Source organism: Penicillium bovifimosum (assembly GCF_028826915.1).
Source record: "Penicillium bovifimosum strain IBT 22155 chromosome Unknown utg000001l_segment0_segment0, whole genome shotgun sequence".
NCBI classification, from domain to species: domain Eukaryota; kingdom Fungi; phylum Ascomycota; class Eurotiomycetes; order Eurotiales; family Aspergillaceae; genus Penicillium; species Penicillium bovifimosum.
This window is the reverse complement of record NW_026622710.1, coordinates 457077-476153: the sequence shown is the minus strand read 5'-3', so window position 1 is coordinate 476153 and position 19077 is coordinate 457077. Positions and strand designations below refer to the sequence as shown.

Genomic DNA, 19077 nt, shown 5'->3' with positions numbered 1-19077 from the left:
ACGGTCTCAGGTTGCCACAAACTCACAAGCTTTGAACCCCGGAGGTTTGCCAAGGCGCATGATGACTCGAACTTGAAGAGACTCAACTCACTCAAGGCCATCTTACGTCGTATCTTCAACCCTTTTTCTCGCTCTACATCCCCATAGGTCAATATTGTCGACCTAGTACTAGTACTATAATACCAATATCTCCAGGATGTGTCTAGCATTTGAACAGAAACTTCCGGTAGCCTCGATTCACAACCGGTAATTATGCTTGCTTTATACCATGTACTTTCACTTGTCTTCTCTCCATCGCGGCCAGAGGCGAAAAAGACGGGAGTATATATAATTGATGAATCATTTACATTGCATCGTATAGGACGGTGAAATGAGCTACACCAATCCGGGGACTCAGCGATCAATATTGCCTCTACGGAGTAATACATCAACCTGGTATTGGGCCCGGACAGCTATCTATAGCTTCGTAGATAAAACATATCCCCATGTCTCACTTCTTCTCATCCTGCTCCGACAACACGTTATCACGCTACGTTCACTGCACATGCTGCGATACTATCAAGGTTTAGATTCCCATGATTCCTTTGCCAACATAATCTCGAGAAGTAGAGGGGTATTGGTCAGAATCACTCTAGCTGCCTCGTCACCAGCAGCTGCTTTGCTCAAACCTTGACCAGAACCCAGATATCTTTTTACCCATCCCCATCCAGTGAGATATAAGGCAACGAAGAAAGTCTGTGTCCCACCCTTCTGCTGGACTGATGGACGCTCCTCGATGTATTCTAGCTTCACGTTTTTCCCCATAATCTTCTTAGCAAGAGCCTCCTTGCAGCGTAACTCCGCCTTTTGGTGCCCCAGGTCTCTAAGCAACGGCATCCACAGCCCCGTCAGCCAATTCCGGGCTATTTCATAGCCACAAACAGGATCGGATAGTATGACTGCAGCGACATACGCTTCGAAAACATCGCCCTTTATTTTGGTCCATCGCTTGGATGGGGTGTTGTAGTTTGCCGGCACCAAAACCTTACGATCAAAGCCAAAGCTTTCTGCAAAGCCTGATAGTGTCTCATTCTTGACAAGAAGTTCTCGAATCTGTGATATTCGGCCTGCTGGTAAGTCTGGAAATCTCTCCCAGACGAGTTTGGTTGCAATCAGTTCAATGTATGCATCGCCTAGAATCTCAAGTCGGTCGTAGGTCATGCTGTTATTGTTGCCAAGTGCCGGATGGGTGAAAACAGCAAGTTCTAGCTTATCATCCAGGATTGGGGGTAGCACAGGGCTGGGCGGTCCACTGGGCTCATTTGACGTGCGTTCTGAGTCGTGTGATTTTGGGACATCACCACCCGGAGAGGGACCGCTTGAAGGCGGCAAGTCCTTTGGCTTACAAAATGTGCCATTTAACCTCAGAACTGCCTCCTTAATCTCGGGGTCGGCACCAGCGAGGGCGCTATTGGTTGAGATCTCCCGGACAAGGCGTTGTAGGAGAGAAAGGCGAAAGTCGTTGCTAGGCTTGACCACACTGCGACTAGTGCCGATAGATGACCCAGCATCAGGTGAATCACGTAGGTGCCGAATCTTCTCGCGAATATGTGTCAGCAATTCGATCAACCAAGCGCAACAGCAACTGTCTGACAAGAACAGAATACCCACCTTTGGCCGTTTTTCGGAGTTTTGCGCGGCAGCCGACTCTAAGACGGATGCTGGTCTTTTGGGATCTGTCACCTGCCTCCTGGCACTTGAATCGAAAATATTCCTGCCTTGAGGCATTTCTGAGATAGCCTAAAGCCCAAACCCGGCCTATTTATCCGTTTCACTGGTAGTCGCTGCGTCTGTCTTCGTCTGTTTCGGCAGGGGATTGTAAAATGTAAAATGATAAGCGATAAGCGATAAGTAGGCGGTATCGCAAGGGTCATGTGACATACCGGACAAACTTCATCTAACGCTTTCCTTGACTTCCATTCACCAAGCTGTGCTGTGAACAGCTGTCTCATCATATCCCTTTGCACATGGTTCCTTTGGAGCCCGAGAACGGAAAATGTCGTCAAGTCGAATCCTGGACTTAGTAAAGGTTCGATACCCCCTTCATTGCATTATACCATTTGGCATCCACTAATTCATAAACCTCTAGACCCAATGCCGCATATTTTCCCTTAATTTCAATCCGCAGCGTCTTCGACTGGGTAACAAGATTCTGAGACAGCGTCTACGGGGCCCGGCACTTGCAGCCTGGTATCCTAAGAAGACTGTCTCTTTCCGCGATTTACAAAACACCTATAAACCTCTTGGATTGACGACATTTGACGAAGCCGAAGATGATAGAGAAGAGGCTATTCAGATGTAAGGCCGCTGGTGTTTCTCAATCAAACTGTCGCTAACTCTCTTGTTCAAAGTGCCAAATTGCGAGGGAAGGGCCGACCCAAGAAGAAACGAACAGCTGCAGGTAAGCTTCCCCTACGCCCAATTGTCTCATGTTGGGTCCCTTCTAAGTTCTGCATAGAATCGAGGTCCGCAAAGAAGAAGAAATAGACTACCCGACCAGCGAAGCTTCATGCACCACTGACATTATATCGGTACATACCACTCGTCTGATCAACCTGCTGATGATCTGTCTGGACCGGTGGAATGGTACATCTCATGCTGTATACAGTTTCTGCTTGAGTCGGGGCCATCTCGGTCACCAGTTCACCCACCCGTCTCTTATTTGCGCTGATAGTCTACATGTAATGATCGCACACTGCGTGTCCAGTTCCAAATTTTGTACAATACTACTTCTTCCTGGCGTTTCACAATTTTATGTGACAAAAATATGGAGTTCAATGTAGCATTTTATCCTAAAAGATGAGCCAAACTGCGTTAAATATTAGACTGACAATTGCCCATGGCTTCGTCAGGTCTTTATGGCATTGTACAGACATGGCTGTGGGAGACGTAAAGGATAGGGCGGTAAGACAGGTCAACTTGATGCACGTGACGGCAATTGAACTAGGATGCATTTTGGTTTTACCGCGTAGCCCTGTTCCACCCAAGCTCTCACTCTCGTCATCAGCGACCTATTCTTCTTCCTATACGTGTTTGACGACCCCAGTTGCCATTGACACGTCACCTATCCCAATCAGTATTACAACGTCTACTTCTTGGCACTGCACTGATTGAGCAGCTGCCTTTCCTCAGCGACCCTGAAAATGGGCAAAAACCAGCTCAGAAGAGCTAGGAAAAAGGCCCAAAAAGCCGAGGTAAGCCGGACACCTCCTTCAACCCATTTATCAACTATAGTCAACGTAAACCTGACACTATCGCATAGAATACTAGCCTTCCTATTGTCAAAGAGGCAAAACCGGACCATTCTCCTCCCCTGCCAGTTGCTACGTCTCAGGATGTACCTGCTGAGACCAACACCGACTTGTTTCTCGAGCCAAACGATCCATTATGGGAAATGTACAAGGATGTTGCTGGAAAGTTCACAGAGACAGCAATCGAAGATCTGTCTTCCAAAGAGTCAGATAAACCTGAAGTCTTTTTTGATGACGGCGACGAAATTCCCGACGAGGAACAAGAGAGCGAGCCCAAGATATCAAAAAAGAAGCGAAAAGAGATGAACAAGTTATCGGTGGCTGAGCTGAAAACAATGGTTCGAAAGCCCGAAATCGTTGAATGGACAGATACATCGGCCCCTGATCCTCGACTTCTCATTCACATCAAAGCTCATCGCAACGTGGTACCAGTTCCATCCCACTGGTCACTCAAACGAGAATATCTCTCATCCAAACGAGGTGTAGAGAAGGCGCCGTTTGCTCTACCGAAATTCATACAGGAGACGGGTATATCTGAAATGCGCGACGCCGCTTTGGAAAAGCAGGAACAGGCGAGTCTCAAACAGAAGCAAAGGGAGAGAGTACAACCAAAGATGGGAAAATTGGACATCGACTACCAGAAGCTCTATGAAGCGTTTTTCCGCTTCCAAACCAAGCCAGAGCTGACTCGCTACGGTGAGATCTATTACGAGGGCAAGGAATATGAGACCAATCTCAAGCATCTCCGCCCCGGCGAACTGAGTGATGAATTAAAGGAAGCTCTTGGCATGTCTCCGGGAGGCCCCCCTCCTTGGCTCGTTAACCAGCAACGATTCGGTCCCCCGCCTTCCTATCCCGCGCTGAAAATACCCGGCTTGACTGCGCCGCTTCCGCCCGGTGCGGGATGGGGCTACCATCCTGGAGGCTACGGCAAACCACCAGTGGATGAAAATAGTCGCCCATTGTTTGGTGGTGATATTTTCGGCTTCATTGAATCTCAGAAACACGCTCCACAGGGAGAGCCCATAGAAAAAGACCTATGGGGAGAATTGCAGGGATCAGAGGAGTCTGAGGCGGAAAGTGAGGCTGAAGACGAAGATGACAACGAAGAAGAAGAAATGGACGAAGAAGATGTGGCACAATCTCCCAGTGGGAGGGAAGCCCAAAGTGGAATGAGTTCAACAGTACCATCTGAATTTGTTCGGGCTGAGAATGTCTCTGGGGAATTTGATGTGCGCAAACATCATCGCGGTATCGACACAGAGGAGTCCGTTCACCCGCGCAGCGCTTACCAAGTGATCCCCGAGAGGCAAACGAATGTGGAAGGCTTTTTCGGAGGTGACAGGGCATACGACCTCAGCGGATCTTCGGCTAAGCCTCCTATCCTCGGTGTGGATGACCAAACCCGGAAACGCAAGAAGCCTGGGGATGTTGAAGTGTCTGTCGACCTGGATGCAATTCAATCTGGCGATGGCCTCAGCAAAGATAATCTCCAGAATCTGTATGAGTCTCAGAGGCAGCAGCAGAACCCACCAAATTGGGGGTTCCAGGAGGACCTCAGTGACATGATTGCACAGGAGAATCGCAAGCGATTGCGAAAGGAAGAAGAAAAACGAGCAAAGCACTGAATTTCTCTAAGTCCTTTTCTTCCATTTCACTTCTCCTGGGCGATTTTCAACGTCCAAATGAGCAATGGATTTTGGGTGCTTTCAGTCTACCCCATGGGCCACAAGTCGAATGATCTTCAACCTATTAATGTGTACAATTATTCTCAATCAAGGTCTTATTGAATAATGGATGAATCACCGAGGTGTATTGCAAAGTTGACTCCTGATGTAGATCATCTATACCTGTATGGTCTATTCATCTCGATATTAGGTTGATGTAGGTGCTTCAATAACTAACTACACAGTACTGTGTACTCCAATATAGAACCTACGTCCATTGACATCTGTAGGCATGTGATTTAGTACGGGTCCTTACCTCAGTTCCCTCAGCCGCCCCCCAAAAAGGCGGTGGCCTCTTCGTTCCACCGCCTGCCTTTCAAGTATGCTGAATCATCTTTGAGGCCTCCCAATCGGGTTAGCGTGGCGGAATTTCATAAAATCGGCAGAATCAAAGGCGGTAGTCTGAGGGGACTGAGGTAACGGGTCCCGGGCGGAGTCTAGCTTAGTCATTTTATTCTGCCGCAGCGTGCATTGGAAGGTTCTCAACCCTTTGGCACCTGTTGTACATAAAATTCATTCCAGGAGAGACACAGAGACACGGAGACGCAACAGCAGCATTAGGCACTGGGTAAAACGTGTGTTTCTCACCCAATCTCTTATTCACACTCCAACCTTGAAGAATCAACCCTCGTGCTGTTTCAATATTGGCCAAGCCAGCATGGATTGGGACCGCAGAAGGTATGTTGGCGCAACCAGAACCAGATCGTTTGAAACATGTTTCTAAGCATATTGCCAGATTTGACGACCGAAGAGGTGAAAGTTATCGTCCAGCGGAGAGAAATAACCGTTCTCCTTCTCGTGGATATGATGTCCGTCACCGGCGTTCACCACCACGAACTCGGAGCCCTCCTCGACAACGAGCCGACACATGGGTACCGTCATCGAGCAGAGGGTATGGGCGTCCACGAAGTCGGTCCCCATTACCATATCGGCGCCGCTCACGTACTCCTCCCGCGACAAGGAATTTTGGTCCCACACCCTATGAAAGAAGGCGATCTCCACCAAGAAGGTTCTCGCCCAGAAGAGATGATAGGATCAGATCACCGCCACCGTCCCAAAACTGGCGCTCTAAGTCGCCATACAGTGATAATAGGTCACGGGATGCGTCCGGTGCTCGCAACAGCGACAGGCGGGCACCTGACACGACTTCTGGGAACCAAGTCTTCCGACCCATAAGACGAGAGGGCCCTACAGGTCTGACTATTGACAACCCTCCCAGAGCTCCTTCGTCAGGCATACAGTCAGAGATCTCACTCGCAAAAAGTCCGGTTCACGCGCCTCAACGAGACTACCCGCCTGAAGTGACGAAACGGGACACGACTTTATCGCCACCGAGACATGCTTCATCCACGCAAGCTTCATCATCACAGCCTTCTGCGATACCTGGACCTTCAACCCCAGCAGTAGAAAAGCCCGGTGTGGTTGCTCAAAGAGCCCGTAGTCGGTCTCCAGTTCAATCTCCGTTACCGTCCCAACGTCCCTCGAAACCTCCCGGCCGATCTCCGTACCGGAATCAGATGGAGCCTTCTCATTCACAAAAGCGAATAGAGCCTGAAGACCGATCATCGGCCGCTAACCATCCATCTGTTTCGCCTTCAGACAACACGCGTGTGAGCTCCCCACAGACGAGTGGGACCAGGATCGGTGGAAACATCCCAACTCAGCCGAAAAATCACGGGGCTTTCCCACAGCCACCATCAGGACCTTATCAGGGATCGAGGTCGTCATCTCAACATCACCACGGTTCTCCGCATGTCTCTCTACTATCAGCACCGACGCGTCCTCGACGTGGACTGGGTCCCCGGGAGACTTGGATGGGGACTCCTCCTGCACGCCGCGGAGGGGCTGCAAATTCACAGGTTCCGCCAGCAGGTCCTCGTGCTTCTTTTTCATCCCCAACACCAGGTGGTGGCTATCGATATCCAACTTTCCGGCAATCCAGTACGTCGTCTGCAGCCCAACAACAATCTACTTCGAAGGGAGCAAACCACCTCGCGGCTCTGTGTACTATTATACCGGAAGGCCGGAGCTTGCCATCACTTCTGGATCCTGCTGTTGAAAAGCGGCTCGTGCAACTTGAGCTAGACAAAGAAAAGCTCCTTGAGCAAGTCACGGAGACACAGAGATCTAAGCGAGCACAGCTTCGCGAATGGGACAGACTTGATCGCGAAAGTTCCATCTGTGCTCTCAAGAGTGAGCTCGCCGAGGGTCATCTCCAGCGGATGACCGATGAGAGTATTGGGAGTGGGACTTTGTTTTAACGATACCATGGAGACAGCAGCATTTGCTTTTCTCCCTCAGAAGCGGTTGGTGTGGGCGTTATCTGGTCAATTTTGATTTCCCCGGGTTGTATTTTTACTAAGTTTCAAAATATCATGACTTGACGACATTGTTTAGGTATGCGCCTGCCTCCTCACCTCTTGTTATTTGTTAGTCTGCGATATAGGACATGTAGGTTTAAACAGGGACTGTCTTTCCAGGTTCAATTACTCCTACCTGGAAAGTACATGTAGATCTGATGCAGGTACATGACCTTAGGTGGAGTTTGCATAATTCTTGATCAAAATACAACATACATGAGGCCAGGTCTTAGGGAGTAAGTACGTTGTAGTGTATTGATGTCTTTTGGCTGAGAACCCTATATTCATGACAGATACACAATGTTCTTCTAATCACATACCTCTGGTACATTCATAGGCCATTCCACGTGTGTACTGTGATAAGTAAAGTACAGTGTACCCTTGATATGTATGTAACATATGAAACTGTAAATACGTCTATATACGGACAATACACATTGTGTACTTGATACATACAATACACAGTACCTGATCTGCATGTAATTTACCTTTCCCCTTCCATTTGCCTTCGTGTCAACAACTTCCGACCTTCTGTTATTCGGTCTGATCTCGGAATCTTCCTCTCTTTCTCTCCTAGCTTATGAGATTTTCCTGATATCTTTCTCTTCTCTCCATCTCCCTATATTTCCGCGACCTCTTGCCACAATGAATATCTTCAGGCTATTAGGTACAACCTCAAAAAGATCGGAAAACCAATGCGCTTTGCTAACACATTGTAGCCGACTTCTCCCATCTGGCATCGATCTTCATGCTTCTGCAGAAGATGAAGACTTCGAGCGTATGTTTCCCCTGTTAATGGGAGTCTGCAATTCAACTGATGGGGAACGCAGAGTTGTTCCGGATTATCATTCAAGTCGCAGGTGCTATATCTTCTCGTCTTTGTCACTCGATACCTTGGTAGGGTTGGATGAAACTGTTCGCTCTCTGTCCCAATGGCTCACGATTCCTTTAGATCTCTTCTGGACATTCACCGAGTCCTTGTACCTCACCACCTTCAAGCTTCTGTTTATCGGTTCCTCGGCCTACGTCATTTACCTCATGCTCAATGACTACAAACCCACGCATGATCCCAACATCGACACTTTCAAGGTCCAATACCTCCTAGGAATCAGCGCCGTGCTTGCTATTCTTTTCCCACATGATTATCGCATCTCCGAGGTGTGTCGCTCGCCGACGATGAAATTACCAAGGGACTGAACTGACACACCGTCTAGATTCTCTGGACCTTTTCTATCTGGTTGGAGTCGGTTGCCATTTTACCACAATTGTTCATGTTGCAACGAACCGGAGAGGCAGACACTATCACTACCCACTATTTGTTTGCCCTGGGTCTCTACAGGGGTCTCTATATCCCAAACTGGATCTTCCGCTACTTTACCGAAGCCTCCTTCCAGCGATCCTTCCAACCGGTGCCTATTCTCGCCGGCATCATTCAAACATTGCTCTATTCTGATTTCTTCTACATCTACTACAACAGGTAATTCCAATCCTGCGAGGGCCGAAACAAAGACATATCGATGCTGACTTGCATGCTTCTCTTCCTAGGGTTATGAAGGGCAAGAAGTTCTCGCTTCCAGTCTAGACGGAGGAACTGAACATATGTTGGGTCTGTCTTCCAGAACTCGTGCGACATGAAATATTATGATTCACTTCCTTAAATTCGCCTGGGCGTCATGATCGTCCAAACATCCCAAGGTATCTTCCACCTTGGACCCACGCAACGCCCAATGAACCTGAAGCTTCTATGGCAGTTGCTGGCTAGTTATGACTTAATGTTCTCATGTCATTACTACATATGCATTTGGAAATCTGGCAACACAAAGCTCTATCTGACCTGCTGCAATTGACTTTCCAATAGGAGGATCTCGCTGGTTGATGTTAGAGCTATGGGTGTTGTGACATTCTGCAGGGCAACCTGACAATGTCGTTTTGGGGTTGGTTGGTTGTATTTGTATTCTACTGTGCCAATGAAGGCTCACACATGGAGAAGATTTCCTAATAGCTTGCCCGAGATAGAAATGCCTATATGATCTTTGATTTCCTTTCCGTTGCTGTAGTCTCAAGTCTATTTGTTCATAATTACTGATCCGCCCCTACATAGAAATAGTTCAGTCAAAATGTCAAGACTTCTTTTTCCATTGGGGCCTTGTTTGTCTTGTCAATTTTCCCATGTTATTCTCCATATTTCTGGTGGCAATTCCAAGGGAAAATAATATTGCTATTGTAAAACTTGTGTCTCCGTACATGCACGGCACCTTGCAGGCCATTTTTCTCAATATTTGTATATGTCCCGGTTTGAAACCTGAATCTGACAAGCATGCATGAGAGTGATCTAGAGGTCCCCCGGACATCGTAAACTTTTTGAGGAGCACACAATGGATGCATCCCGGTGAATACAATCAAAAAGAATAATAAGATCACAGACCAGAATGGACAATCAATATTCTCGAGACGTCGACCCATGTGTCGGTACGTAACCCGTGGTATAACTCAACTGGGAGGGAGGAATCGACAAGTCGGCAGAGAAAGGATCCAGGGTGCCAGTAATCGAATGTGAGAGATTTCCCATGGGCCCCTGGAATGACCGAACCCCGTTACTCAGGGTTGAACGACTCTGCACGTTTTGTTGACTATCCAGCCAGCCATTGTGGCCCAGATGACTAAAGTAGTCTGGCTGGTTTCTGTCAATGGGCACCTGACCAAAGGTAGATTCTCGTCGTGAGTTTGGTGGGGATGGGAGCTTTGGGGATCGAGGGATCATCTCCAGTCTGGGTGAACTTTTTCGTGAATTGGGGGGCGTCAAGCGTGATCCTCCACGACGCACTTGGCAGGTTGGACAGATCTTGACGAACCGCGAGATTAGCTCCTTAGGAACCCTGACAGAAATAGTTAGTGACTGCAAACCAAAACATGTACTGTCGTCGAATGACGCGGGATCTGGCCCACCATGAATAGATTCGCCGGACCTGAGCAGATGTCTTGTCTCGACCACCGTGCTGGCATTGCTGATGAGCCTTGATGAGGATTTTGAACAACTTTTCCCGAATGGCAACCGGCTTTCCCTCATGACAGATCATCTTCCGGTGCTGCACGTTGCGATAGAACACTTCATCAGCATTGATTTGATGGGCAATAAGAATATTGGAACCAAGAGACTTACATCTGATCCAACAGCCTGTAGCTTGAACATCTTCTTGACCCAGAATCTGTTTTGTTTTAGCAAAGCAGGAGTTAAATAGACCGAAGGGCTTCATACCGAAATTGGGCGGACTCCACTGCAGTGTCTTTGGGGTCAACCAGCACAGATCGAATGTTACGAGCCCTTTTCGCGTATATCAATGCTTTATCTTGTTTCTTGGTGGACAAATCCTTGACGTAGCTAGAAAGTTGATGTCTCAGTCTCAAATGGGCTGTATGCTTGTATCGAAGGGCTGGCATAAGCACTCACCTCTGCATCAGCTGATCAAACTCTTTCACATCGGGGAAACCGCTGGGTGCAGGCACTAGAGCCTCTGACAGCAATGTGGCCTCGTTGAGAGATTCTTGGCTCTCGATCTCTATTTCAACCAGCGGGTCGCGCGGGTGATACCTCGGCCCTTGAAGATAACGAGACTGCGACATGAACTGCGGTGGATGATGTAGCCTGGGGTCATCCGGAGTTGTCATTGATGGGATGGAATGCTCTGGTGTATATTGCAAATGCTGCAACCCCGGAGACAGGCTCGACTGTGTGCCATATGGCTGCCCGAATTGAGACCCATATGGATTGAAGGAATGATGAGGGAACTGATATGAGCCAGATCCATGTGTATTAAAATCATGATTCTCCTGCTTGAAATCATGACTCTCTGGTTGACCATATGAGCTAGGTACTGCCATGTGGTGATTCATGAGGTAGGCATCATTCCCTTCATTGCGCCTTGCAAAGCTGCTCATAATTGAAATATAGAGTCGAAATGCCGGTTGTTCGGTCCACGTTGGATCTGCTTCCCTTCAATGAAGGAAGGAATGAGAAGCAGGACGGTGACAGTATACGCAGAACTTCCGATGACGATTGCTCAGATTCGATGACCGATGACAACAGTGAAACAGAGACAGCCACGAGGAAACCAAGGAGATTAACCGGTTCGCATGTAGTCGAGGAAGGATTGCCACAGTATTCTCCGGTACGACGCAACAAGTAGACCAAGTACAGCAAGGGTAGCAGATACCACAAGGTTGAACAGTTCCCAAAGATGCTCAGGAGGTAGAATGGAAGAAGAATAGTTCACAGAAAGCTCATATAGGGATGGGGTAGCAATTCTATTAAAAAGACCCCAAAACGACAAACAGTGCAAGACTGACATGGCTGATGCCCAAGAGGAAGTGCACGAGACCATGTCGAAACAGAGATAGTGGGTAGAAATAACAGAGGGCATCCCTGGAAGACGAACAGCAAATATTCCACAGAGAAAAAGAAAAGAGCCAGTCGAGTCGAGCAGAGCTCTGTAAGGTACAGAAGCATAAGGTATTACCCAAGCAGGCAGAAGAGGAGCATGGGTCGAATGAAAAAAGACAGGAAAAGAAAAGAAAAAGCAGCAAGAGAAGACTGGGGTTCGTGGTCAATTCCTTCCGACCCGCCGAAGGTATCAAAAGGTGGAAGCAGGCTGATACGACAGCGCACAGAATGAGTGATACGGATTCCTGCCTTTCGATGCCCTGGAGATCAATCAGCGCCACCGTTTCCAAAGCCCTGAAGAAATGAGAGAGCCTAGTCGAGGCATCCTATCGGAGGTCAGTGAAGCCAACAGAAGAGGGGGTGAAGAGCACCCCTGATTTGACCAAAGTACAAAGTACAGCAAAGTACAAAGTACAGCAAAGTACAGCGGGGGCGGAAACCATCATCTCTCCGAATCTGGACTATACTTAGGAACTGGCATATTCCCGACTCGAATCAGGAAAAGGGGAGTCTTTGTCTCTGCACGTTTGCCCTCGTCAAACAAAGTAGAGGGATGTTGTCCATGCAAGTAGCCGTGCAAGTTGGTAAGGAACATGGGTTAATAGAAGTCCCACTCCTCTGGGAAGTTCTGCATCCTCTCTGTCGGGTTCATCCGCAAAGTTGAGAGAAGTGAGAACTGAGAAATGGGTGTACAAATGATCCACTGGGAACGATTGACGCCAAAGAGAGATTCAACGTGTTTTAGGCAATCCCTGTCACATTGACGTTGTGTGTTGGAGTCATGCTGTCCCATAGGTTTGTTTTTTTCTTTTTGATTATTTTCTTTTTTCTGTTTTGTTTTGACTGCAAGTAAGCGTGGGGGGATTTGACGTGGCAAGAAGAGAGAGAGAGAGAGAGAGAGAGGCAAGAGATTTGACCGGGGCAATCAAATGCACGGGACGACAGGATTGCATACGTTTGGCTCCGAGACTGAGACATTCTCTTTCTCTTTGCCGTTGTCGTTGTCGTTGTCTGTCTCTTTCTGTATCTTCCTCTTCCTCCTCCTCTCCCTCTTCCTCCCTCTCTCCCTCTCTCCCTCTCTTCCTCTCCCCCTCTCTCTCTCTCGCCAAATGATCCATTATCCAACCTTCAGGTTTCGGACCCTCGCAGATCAAAAGCCATGGTGATCTGGTCCAGAGCCGAAAAAGGGGAAAGAATAAAATGGACATGGTGTCACTCTGTTGCTTCCCGTCCTTTTGACCATGTTCCCGGAAATCATCTGCATAACCTGCCAGGGCTTTCTTCCGAGTCCGAGGTAAATGGAAACTTTCAGGTAGGAATTTGATATTAAGTACTCAGACAAAAATATGGTTACATAAGCCATCTCCAGCTTAGCCTTGGGAGGAAGCTGCTTTGGCAAAGAAAAGAAAAGAAAAAAACACCCATAATTTCATGGCATCGACCGAATCATCACGGTCAATGGCTAGCGTCTTCATGTCGTAAGTTCGTATTTTGGTTTGGCATCACAGGGTAAAAGACCATGAGGTCTAAGCTGATCCTCCATGGTCAAAGGCCACTAGATCGCGGATGATCCATCTCCAATGGTTTTTGTCCGCATCTCCTCGCTCAGGGCCAACCCATTTATCAACCTTGCGTCGCCACTTGTCTTCCTCGGCTCGCTGTCGTCGAATGAACTCGGGTCCGACATCGAATTCTTCGGTCATAGGTCCTTCATCAGAAGACTCCCCAATACTGGCATCGTCCCCTAGTGCGGGGAATTGGTCCTCCAAAGGCCCAGACTTTCTTCCTTGGATGGTGCTATGAGTAAACTCGTCATCCAAATCATCTAGGCCAGCAAACACATCGTCTTCGTCTGCACCAGGTTCAAGGGATGCAGCCTTCAGCCAGCACATACGATGTGGATCGAAGATCATTCCGCCTACGGTCTGAACGTTCTGTGTCGTCCCCACGTTGGTAATAAGTGCTGGGGCAGGCTTGGGTGATCTTGGGACGGTATCGAATTCGTGCATTACGTTCTCGTTCCCTTCCCACCGAAAGTTTGTAGGGTTGTAACGCATACCTCCCACAGCTAGAAATAATGAGTAGTGAGCATGGAACGACCTTATAGTAAACCAAAAAGATCCTTCACTTACATTTAGCATCCTGCACGCCAGTCCCCATTGGCTTGATCAAGTGCGGCTTGGACGTGGATTTGGCATTCGGTTTACCCTTCCGGCTTCTTATTGTGGCGGAGGCTGGAGGAATTCTCGAAACGGGCGAGGGCTTCCAATTGGAGTTGGAAGAATGAGAATTGGGATCACGACCCTTGGAGTTCATCGTCATGGACGCAATGCGTTGTTCTCTTGCATTCCTCGAGGCATTTGTGTCTCGGGCAAACCTAGGTGTCGGACTGGGCAATTTCGAGTATGGAGATGTGAAAGATTGAGGTGATACATCGGGTGAAGGGTCGATTCGGCTTTGGCTAAGCCGGGCACGGATGGATTTCGGAGCACCACGACCGGTTGGAGTTTTCACGAATTTGCTTTCAGCTAAAGCCGATGTGGACAAGTCATCAAAGGGCTCCAACTCCGTCCCATCCCCGAAATTTCGTCTTTTGGTGGGTCGTGTGATCGCCCGTTTGGTGGAAGAAGTAAGAGGACTTGCGTTGGCATCGCTAAACCCAGCACGGCAGGGTTCGTTGCGAGTCGATCGCGAGAGCCGAGAAATTGGGCCCTGTGGACTTAGAAAATCGCCCGAGCTGTCTGAATTGGTGCGACGTGACGAGCGATACCCCTTCACGCTGACATGATGTGATTGTGTTTCCGAAATACCAGCGGGCATAAATGGCATCTGTGGCTGTGCCCAGCGACCCTGAGATCTTCCGTCAGGGCGGTTCACCGGTGTCTTGGGTCTAGCAGTGGGAAGGGGAACTGAACGATCGGCCAGTGATCGCTGGGAAGTGGGAACTGAAGGGACCGACCCTACGCCACGAATCGATGGCAGGGATCGTTTGGGTTTCAATCTCCTAGTCGAAGAGTTGCCCTCGCCGGCCGAGGCAGTGTCTCTAGGATTTCGAGATCCGAGAAGACGTCGACCAGAAAGCGCAGGAGTCGGGGATGGCGGATTAGGGCCGGAAGTCGGGAGACTTGAAGTTGACGATTGAGACGAATGCCCCAGACGCGACTGTGATGTTCGGAATTTGGAAAGGGGAGCACCACTTTCCGACACGGTCTCGAGGTGAGTTGAATGAGTTCGATCATGACCAGACAAGCGTGGGATGCGAGTCCGTGGGGATCCTGTCGTACTAGTGAACGTGAGGGTTGTTGCGGGTCGACGAGTCGGGCTAGATGGCCGCTCGGTCTTGCACTTGATATTGGGATTCAGAGCCGGCTGTCCGAAGGAAAATGCCTTCTCGTTGTCGATATCAATCCCAGAGAAAAAGTCGTCGGCGTCAGAGGGAACCCGAGATCCCTGGTGCTCTTCAGTGTCGGCATTTTCAACTTGCGTCGTCTGTCGCTTCTGAAGGGAAGCAGTAAAATCAACAGGACCTTCGGGGATTACGAGACCATCAAGGCCATCGTCTTCACTTTCCGCAGTGAGACAACTTGAAACACTGGGGCTAGTGATGGATATAGAAGAACTGGGAACAGAACGACCATCTCTCCCAGTACCACCAACTCGTACACCAATGCTTCCTTCGGACCATTCAAGATCAAAGTCTTCCAACGTGGGGCTAGATACATAGAAGTTATCTTTCCGATGGGATAATTCAAGCGGCTGATTATTTGCGGGAAGCTCGAAATCTTGGTTGAAGTCGTCGTCTGTTTCCTGTTCAATATTGTAGCCACTGCCGACATTGGCGGTGCTTAACTTCTTTGGAGATCGAGGATTTGGGGCTTTGAGTGTTGGGACATTTCGATAATCCAGACCATCACTTTCATTCGGGGAGGCGTCAGATGGTCTCGGCCCCGATTGCAAGTGTGTCGATAACTCTTCATCCCAAGACGGCGAGGCCGTGGATTTCACTGGACTAGTAGCCGCAGAGCTGAGGTGTCTAATAGTATCAGGGAACACTGTTTCTCGCCTTCTGAGTTGTAGCACAGTTTCAGGGTCCGGGAGCTCAACATCTTCCGACCAGTCGTCGACAAAAGTATGCTTGCTCTTTCGAATTGAAAGGCGCTTGATTGTGCCCCCGATAAGAGCCGACTTAGGAATATCTAGGGGAATAGGTATTCCCGCGGTTTTCGCTGAAGCAATGGCATCTTCTTTCGCAAACTCATCGTTATCGTAGAGCGGGACCTGCCAGTCCTCGTCGCCCGCAGTGGAGTCAATATCTGAGCGAGCCGAACGTCGAGAAGAGATGGAATCACGATGCCCGGAGGGTCGAAATGATGAATTTGTTATGGAACCCGCGCTGGATGCAGTACGAAAGTGGATGTCCTCGCTGAACTGCAAGTCGTCGTCATCATCCCAACATTCAATCGGCTCGTCGGTGCGCAGCTGTGCGTTGATGGGTAGGGGTTCCATGGTCAGAGAGGCGATTTGGTTCAGGTCAGAGAGCAAAGCCGGGAGGTCAAGAGTAGTTGTCAAAAACGTTTATGGTTCAAGTAGCAGACTCGGAGATTTGCGACACTGCTGAGGATTCAGGGGATGCGAACATGAGCGTCATTCCGAGTTGCTGAGGAAGGAAGGAAAGGCGCGAGGGCAGGAACAAGACTGCAATGTTGATCGTTACTGGAGAAGAGAGCTCGGATATTGTATGGGTTGTGGGAGAGGTCAGGTCAACGGAGACCGTTGCTTAGAGTCAATTGCGCCAAATGAGACCAAGCGGGTTCCCTGATAAATGCCCGGTCCTCATCCAAAAACATTCGCTAAAAGAAGACACACAAGCATTGGGGATGCCCCAGGACACTTGGTATCAATGACTGTTAACCAGAAGAATTGGCAGATTTCAAAAGACACGTAGAATAAAAGGAGAAGCACAAACAGGAAGTGTCGGTTGTGGCTGGATCTCAGATTCCTCGTGGAGGAGAGAACGTGACGGCCCTGGGGTACGGGTAATATTACGAAGTATCCAATTTACTTGCGTAACCCCATAGTACAACAAGCATTTATAGAGTTCAATACTTGGTGGATACGTGTATTTACATATTATACGTCTTTTGACTAGCTGAGAAGTCTTCTAGTCTCGTTCTAGGCAGCTATATCGTCGATATATTGTAAATAAAATGATTCTTATGATCCTCTCTGCGCCAAAATTCAGCTAATTTCTAACTATTATACGGTTTGTATGACAGCCATTGACGGTAGTGGTAATCAAAATGGACTTATATTTGATGTAGCCAGTACTTTCTGCGAATGCCGTCCCAAGTGTGGAGACCTATGTTGTAGTCAAGTAACTGGTACTTTCTGGGCGGGTACTTCCATGTACCTTCTACATTCTGAAATTATCGGAGTTCTGCTGCCTTGGGATTTATCTTGTGCTGGACCTATAAAGTTATGCAGCTTGAAGGACCTGACTATATCTAATCCATTATTCTCTCTTGCCTCCTCTCTTTCCTCTGGCATCCCTCCGAGTCCTTACCAAATATGCCATCCTCTGTTTCCACAGAGCCCCGGGTCTTGCGGTTTCCTAGGTCTGACGAGACTGATTATTTTGTGCTTATTCACGTCTCATGTACCGGTCCTGCTCCGCTTGACTTGACCCTGACAGCTACTGAGGGGGAGTCGCCCTATATTAGCTTAGGTGGGTCTTCACAAATCCAATGAAAAGCTCAAGAGTTCATGTTGCCTAGTGAAACAAGCACGCTTAAAAGACTTGAGAGCAAAGAACTATCAAGGATCAAATGAAGAATGGCTTCAGACTGTCTCCCTTGTCTTGGGACAGAGCTCTGCCCCTCTTGATGGGCCGGACTGGGCCACTGGTCTCGAGGCCTCTGCCAACATCTCCGGTTCTGGCGAAGTCAATAAAGAACTGGTGATCACGATACGGAAGAGGGTGCAGACTATTACAGTTCGTGGCTTACAATGACGTCTTTTTCTACTTCATTTACCTTCCCACTGACTGTGACATAGCAACGGCTCGGTACTTTTATTCTCAAGCAAGACGATGAACAAGCTGTCGAGCTCTTCGAATGGACAGGACTTGCTGCCGCCAGAGCTGATGTGCTAGAGCAAGAAGTATCTAGCTTGACCAGCCGTTATCGCCTTGCGGAGAATACTATACATAGATTGAATGAGCAGCTTCAAGAGCTTATGGATGCGAAAATCCAGCATGAGAACCGATTGATGGCCAACTTTGTGCAGGTATTGAATGAGAAAAAGCTCAAGATTCGCAACCAGCAGCGTCTTCTAGCATCCGCAACTGTGGATGCCACTAGAGGTACGAGGGACATCTTCATGGACCCGCGGCTCATAGGCTGACGGACAGTCAATAGTTTCTCAGATACAAGCTAGCATTTCCGAAGAGTCACATGGGCTCGCCGAGAAAGCTCGCCAGCGAAAGAAAGGCTCCCACAAAATGAGCGATACAGAAGACTCTGATGGGTTCGAACAGATGAACATTGATCCCGCAAAAAGCGACCGAGTTGATACCAATGATCAAGACACCGATGATGAAGGGCGTTCCACCCCTCAAGATAGCTCGACAGATGACGATTTATCGCAAGATGACTCAGTTCAGCAGAAGCGGGCTTCCCCAGCGAGAGACACCGCTCCGCCACCGAGAGACTTGCCATTTGCTAGAAGGACCGCTGTGCCAACCCAGGCAAGAGCTCAGACCGTGACCCACGAAGATGAAGAAACTGCAGGAGAGACGGACGATGATGAGCTTTGAGTCGGCCGCGGGAACGAGCTAGATGGGCCATTTCACTGAAGCAGGATAAAGCTATTCGGGATATTTCACGGAATCTCAGTTTCTGGACTCTCTGGGCCTATGGACACCATAAGCAATACTCACAGTTCTGTTTGTGGCATCCGGACTTTTCTAGTCCCATGGTCGTCTGCCTTTTCCTTCTTGTCCCTGTTGTTTCGATCTTTCCCTTCGTTCTCTCCTTATTGGCATGGGCGGTTCCCTCCGCTGCAAGTCATCTACTATAGTTCTCGCCCGAATAGTAGCTAGCTGGGGGTTCCCGAAGCGCTCTTCTGACGATTGGGGCTGATCTACCGGGGGCCAGGGATTGTGAACTAGGAGTGATTCTACGCACTATTTACGGAAGTAGCATAAATTCATCATCGAACGCCCATGGACTCGAGATTTTGGGGTTTCGGTCTTCTATGTACAA

General features: G+C 48.7%; 9 protein-coding genes across 9 annotated transcripts; 6 read left to right on the top strand and 3 right to left on the bottom strand.

Moving 5' to 3' along the window:
* Positions 1-558: 558 nt before the first annotated feature.
* Positions 559-1767, bottom strand: N7515_000197 (ribonuclease III; the record flags this gene model as incomplete). Its single annotated transcript, XM_056660941.1, has 1 exon — positions 559-1767. One exon carries the CDS (start codon positions 1765-1767, stop codon positions 559-561), a length of 1209 nt encoding a protein of 402 aa, XP_056526107.1.
* A 268-nt stretch (positions 1768-2035) lies between these two features.
* Positions 2036-2526, top strand: N7515_000196 (mitochondrial 37S ribosomal protein mS33; the record flags this gene model as incomplete). Its single annotated transcript, XM_056660940.1, has 4 exons — positions 2036-2068; positions 2129-2337; positions 2391-2440; positions 2498-2526. 4 exons carry the CDS (start codon positions 2036-2038, stop codon positions 2524-2526), a joined length of 321 nt encoding a protein of 106 aa, XP_056526106.1.
* A 647-nt stretch (positions 2527-3173) lies between these two features.
* On the top strand, positions 3174-4918 carry N7515_000195 (U2 snRNP complex subunit CUS1; the record flags this gene model as incomplete). The annotated part of the gene is made up of 2 exons (XM_056660939.1): positions 3174-3233; positions 3302-4918. Coding segments are annotated over 2 exons (1677 nt in total), but the record flags the coding sequence as incomplete, so codon positions are not given.
* Positions 4919-5675: 757 nt separating this feature from the next.
* On the top strand, positions 5676-6193 carry N7515_000194 (uncharacterized protein; the record flags this gene model as incomplete). Its single annotated transcript, XM_056660938.1, has 2 exons — positions 5676-5695; positions 5743-6193. 2 exons carry the CDS (start codon positions 5676-5678, stop codon positions 6191-6193), a joined length of 471 nt encoding a protein of 156 aa, XP_056526104.1.
* A 341-nt stretch (positions 6194-6534) lies between these two features.
* On the top strand, positions 6535-7278 carry N7515_000193 (uncharacterized protein; the record flags this gene model as incomplete). The annotated part of the gene is made up of 1 exon (XM_056660937.1): positions 6535-7278. The coding sequence occupies one exon, from the start codon at positions 6535-6537 to the stop codon at positions 7276-7278; it is 744 nt and encodes a 247-aa protein (XP_056526103.1).
* Positions 7279-8022: 744 nt separating this feature from the next.
* N7515_000192 (uncharacterized protein) lies at positions 8023-8959 on the top strand (the record flags this gene model as incomplete). The annotated part of the gene is made up of 6 exons (XM_056660936.1): positions 8023-8044; positions 8097-8155; positions 8208-8274; positions 8330-8535; positions 8592-8854; positions 8923-8959. The coding sequence occupies 6 exons, from the start codon at positions 8023-8025 to the stop codon at positions 8957-8959; spliced, it is 654 nt and encodes a 217-aa protein (XP_056526102.1).
* An 855-nt stretch (positions 8960-9814) lies between these two features.
* On the bottom strand, positions 9815-11313 carry N7515_000191 (integrase zinc binding domain-containing protein; the record flags this gene model as incomplete). The annotated part of the gene is made up of 4 exons (XM_056660935.1): positions 9815-10253; positions 10324-10539; positions 10634-10756; positions 10826-11313. The coding sequence occupies 4 exons, from the start codon at positions 11311-11313 to the stop codon at positions 9815-9817; spliced, it is 1266 nt and encodes a 421-aa protein (XP_056526101.1).
* A 2028-nt stretch (positions 11314-13341) lies between these two features.
* N7515_000190 (putative cytokinesis regulator (Byr4)) lies at positions 13342-16321 on the bottom strand (the record flags this gene model as incomplete). The annotated part of the gene is made up of 2 exons (XM_056660934.1): positions 13342-13883; positions 13948-16321. The coding sequence occupies 2 exons, from the start codon at positions 16319-16321 to the stop codon at positions 13342-13344; spliced, it is 2916 nt and encodes a 971-aa protein (XP_056526100.1).
* Positions 16322-17383: 1062 nt separating this feature from the next.
* On the top strand, positions 17384-18629 carry N7515_000189 (uncharacterized protein; the record flags this gene model as incomplete). Its single annotated transcript, XM_056660933.1, has 4 exons — positions 17384-17540; positions 17590-17807; positions 17870-18176; positions 18232-18629. The coding sequence occupies 4 exons, from the start codon at positions 17384-17386 to the stop codon at positions 18627-18629; spliced, it is 1080 nt and encodes a 359-aa protein (XP_056526099.1).
* Between the last annotated feature and the right edge of the window lie 448 nt (positions 18630-19077).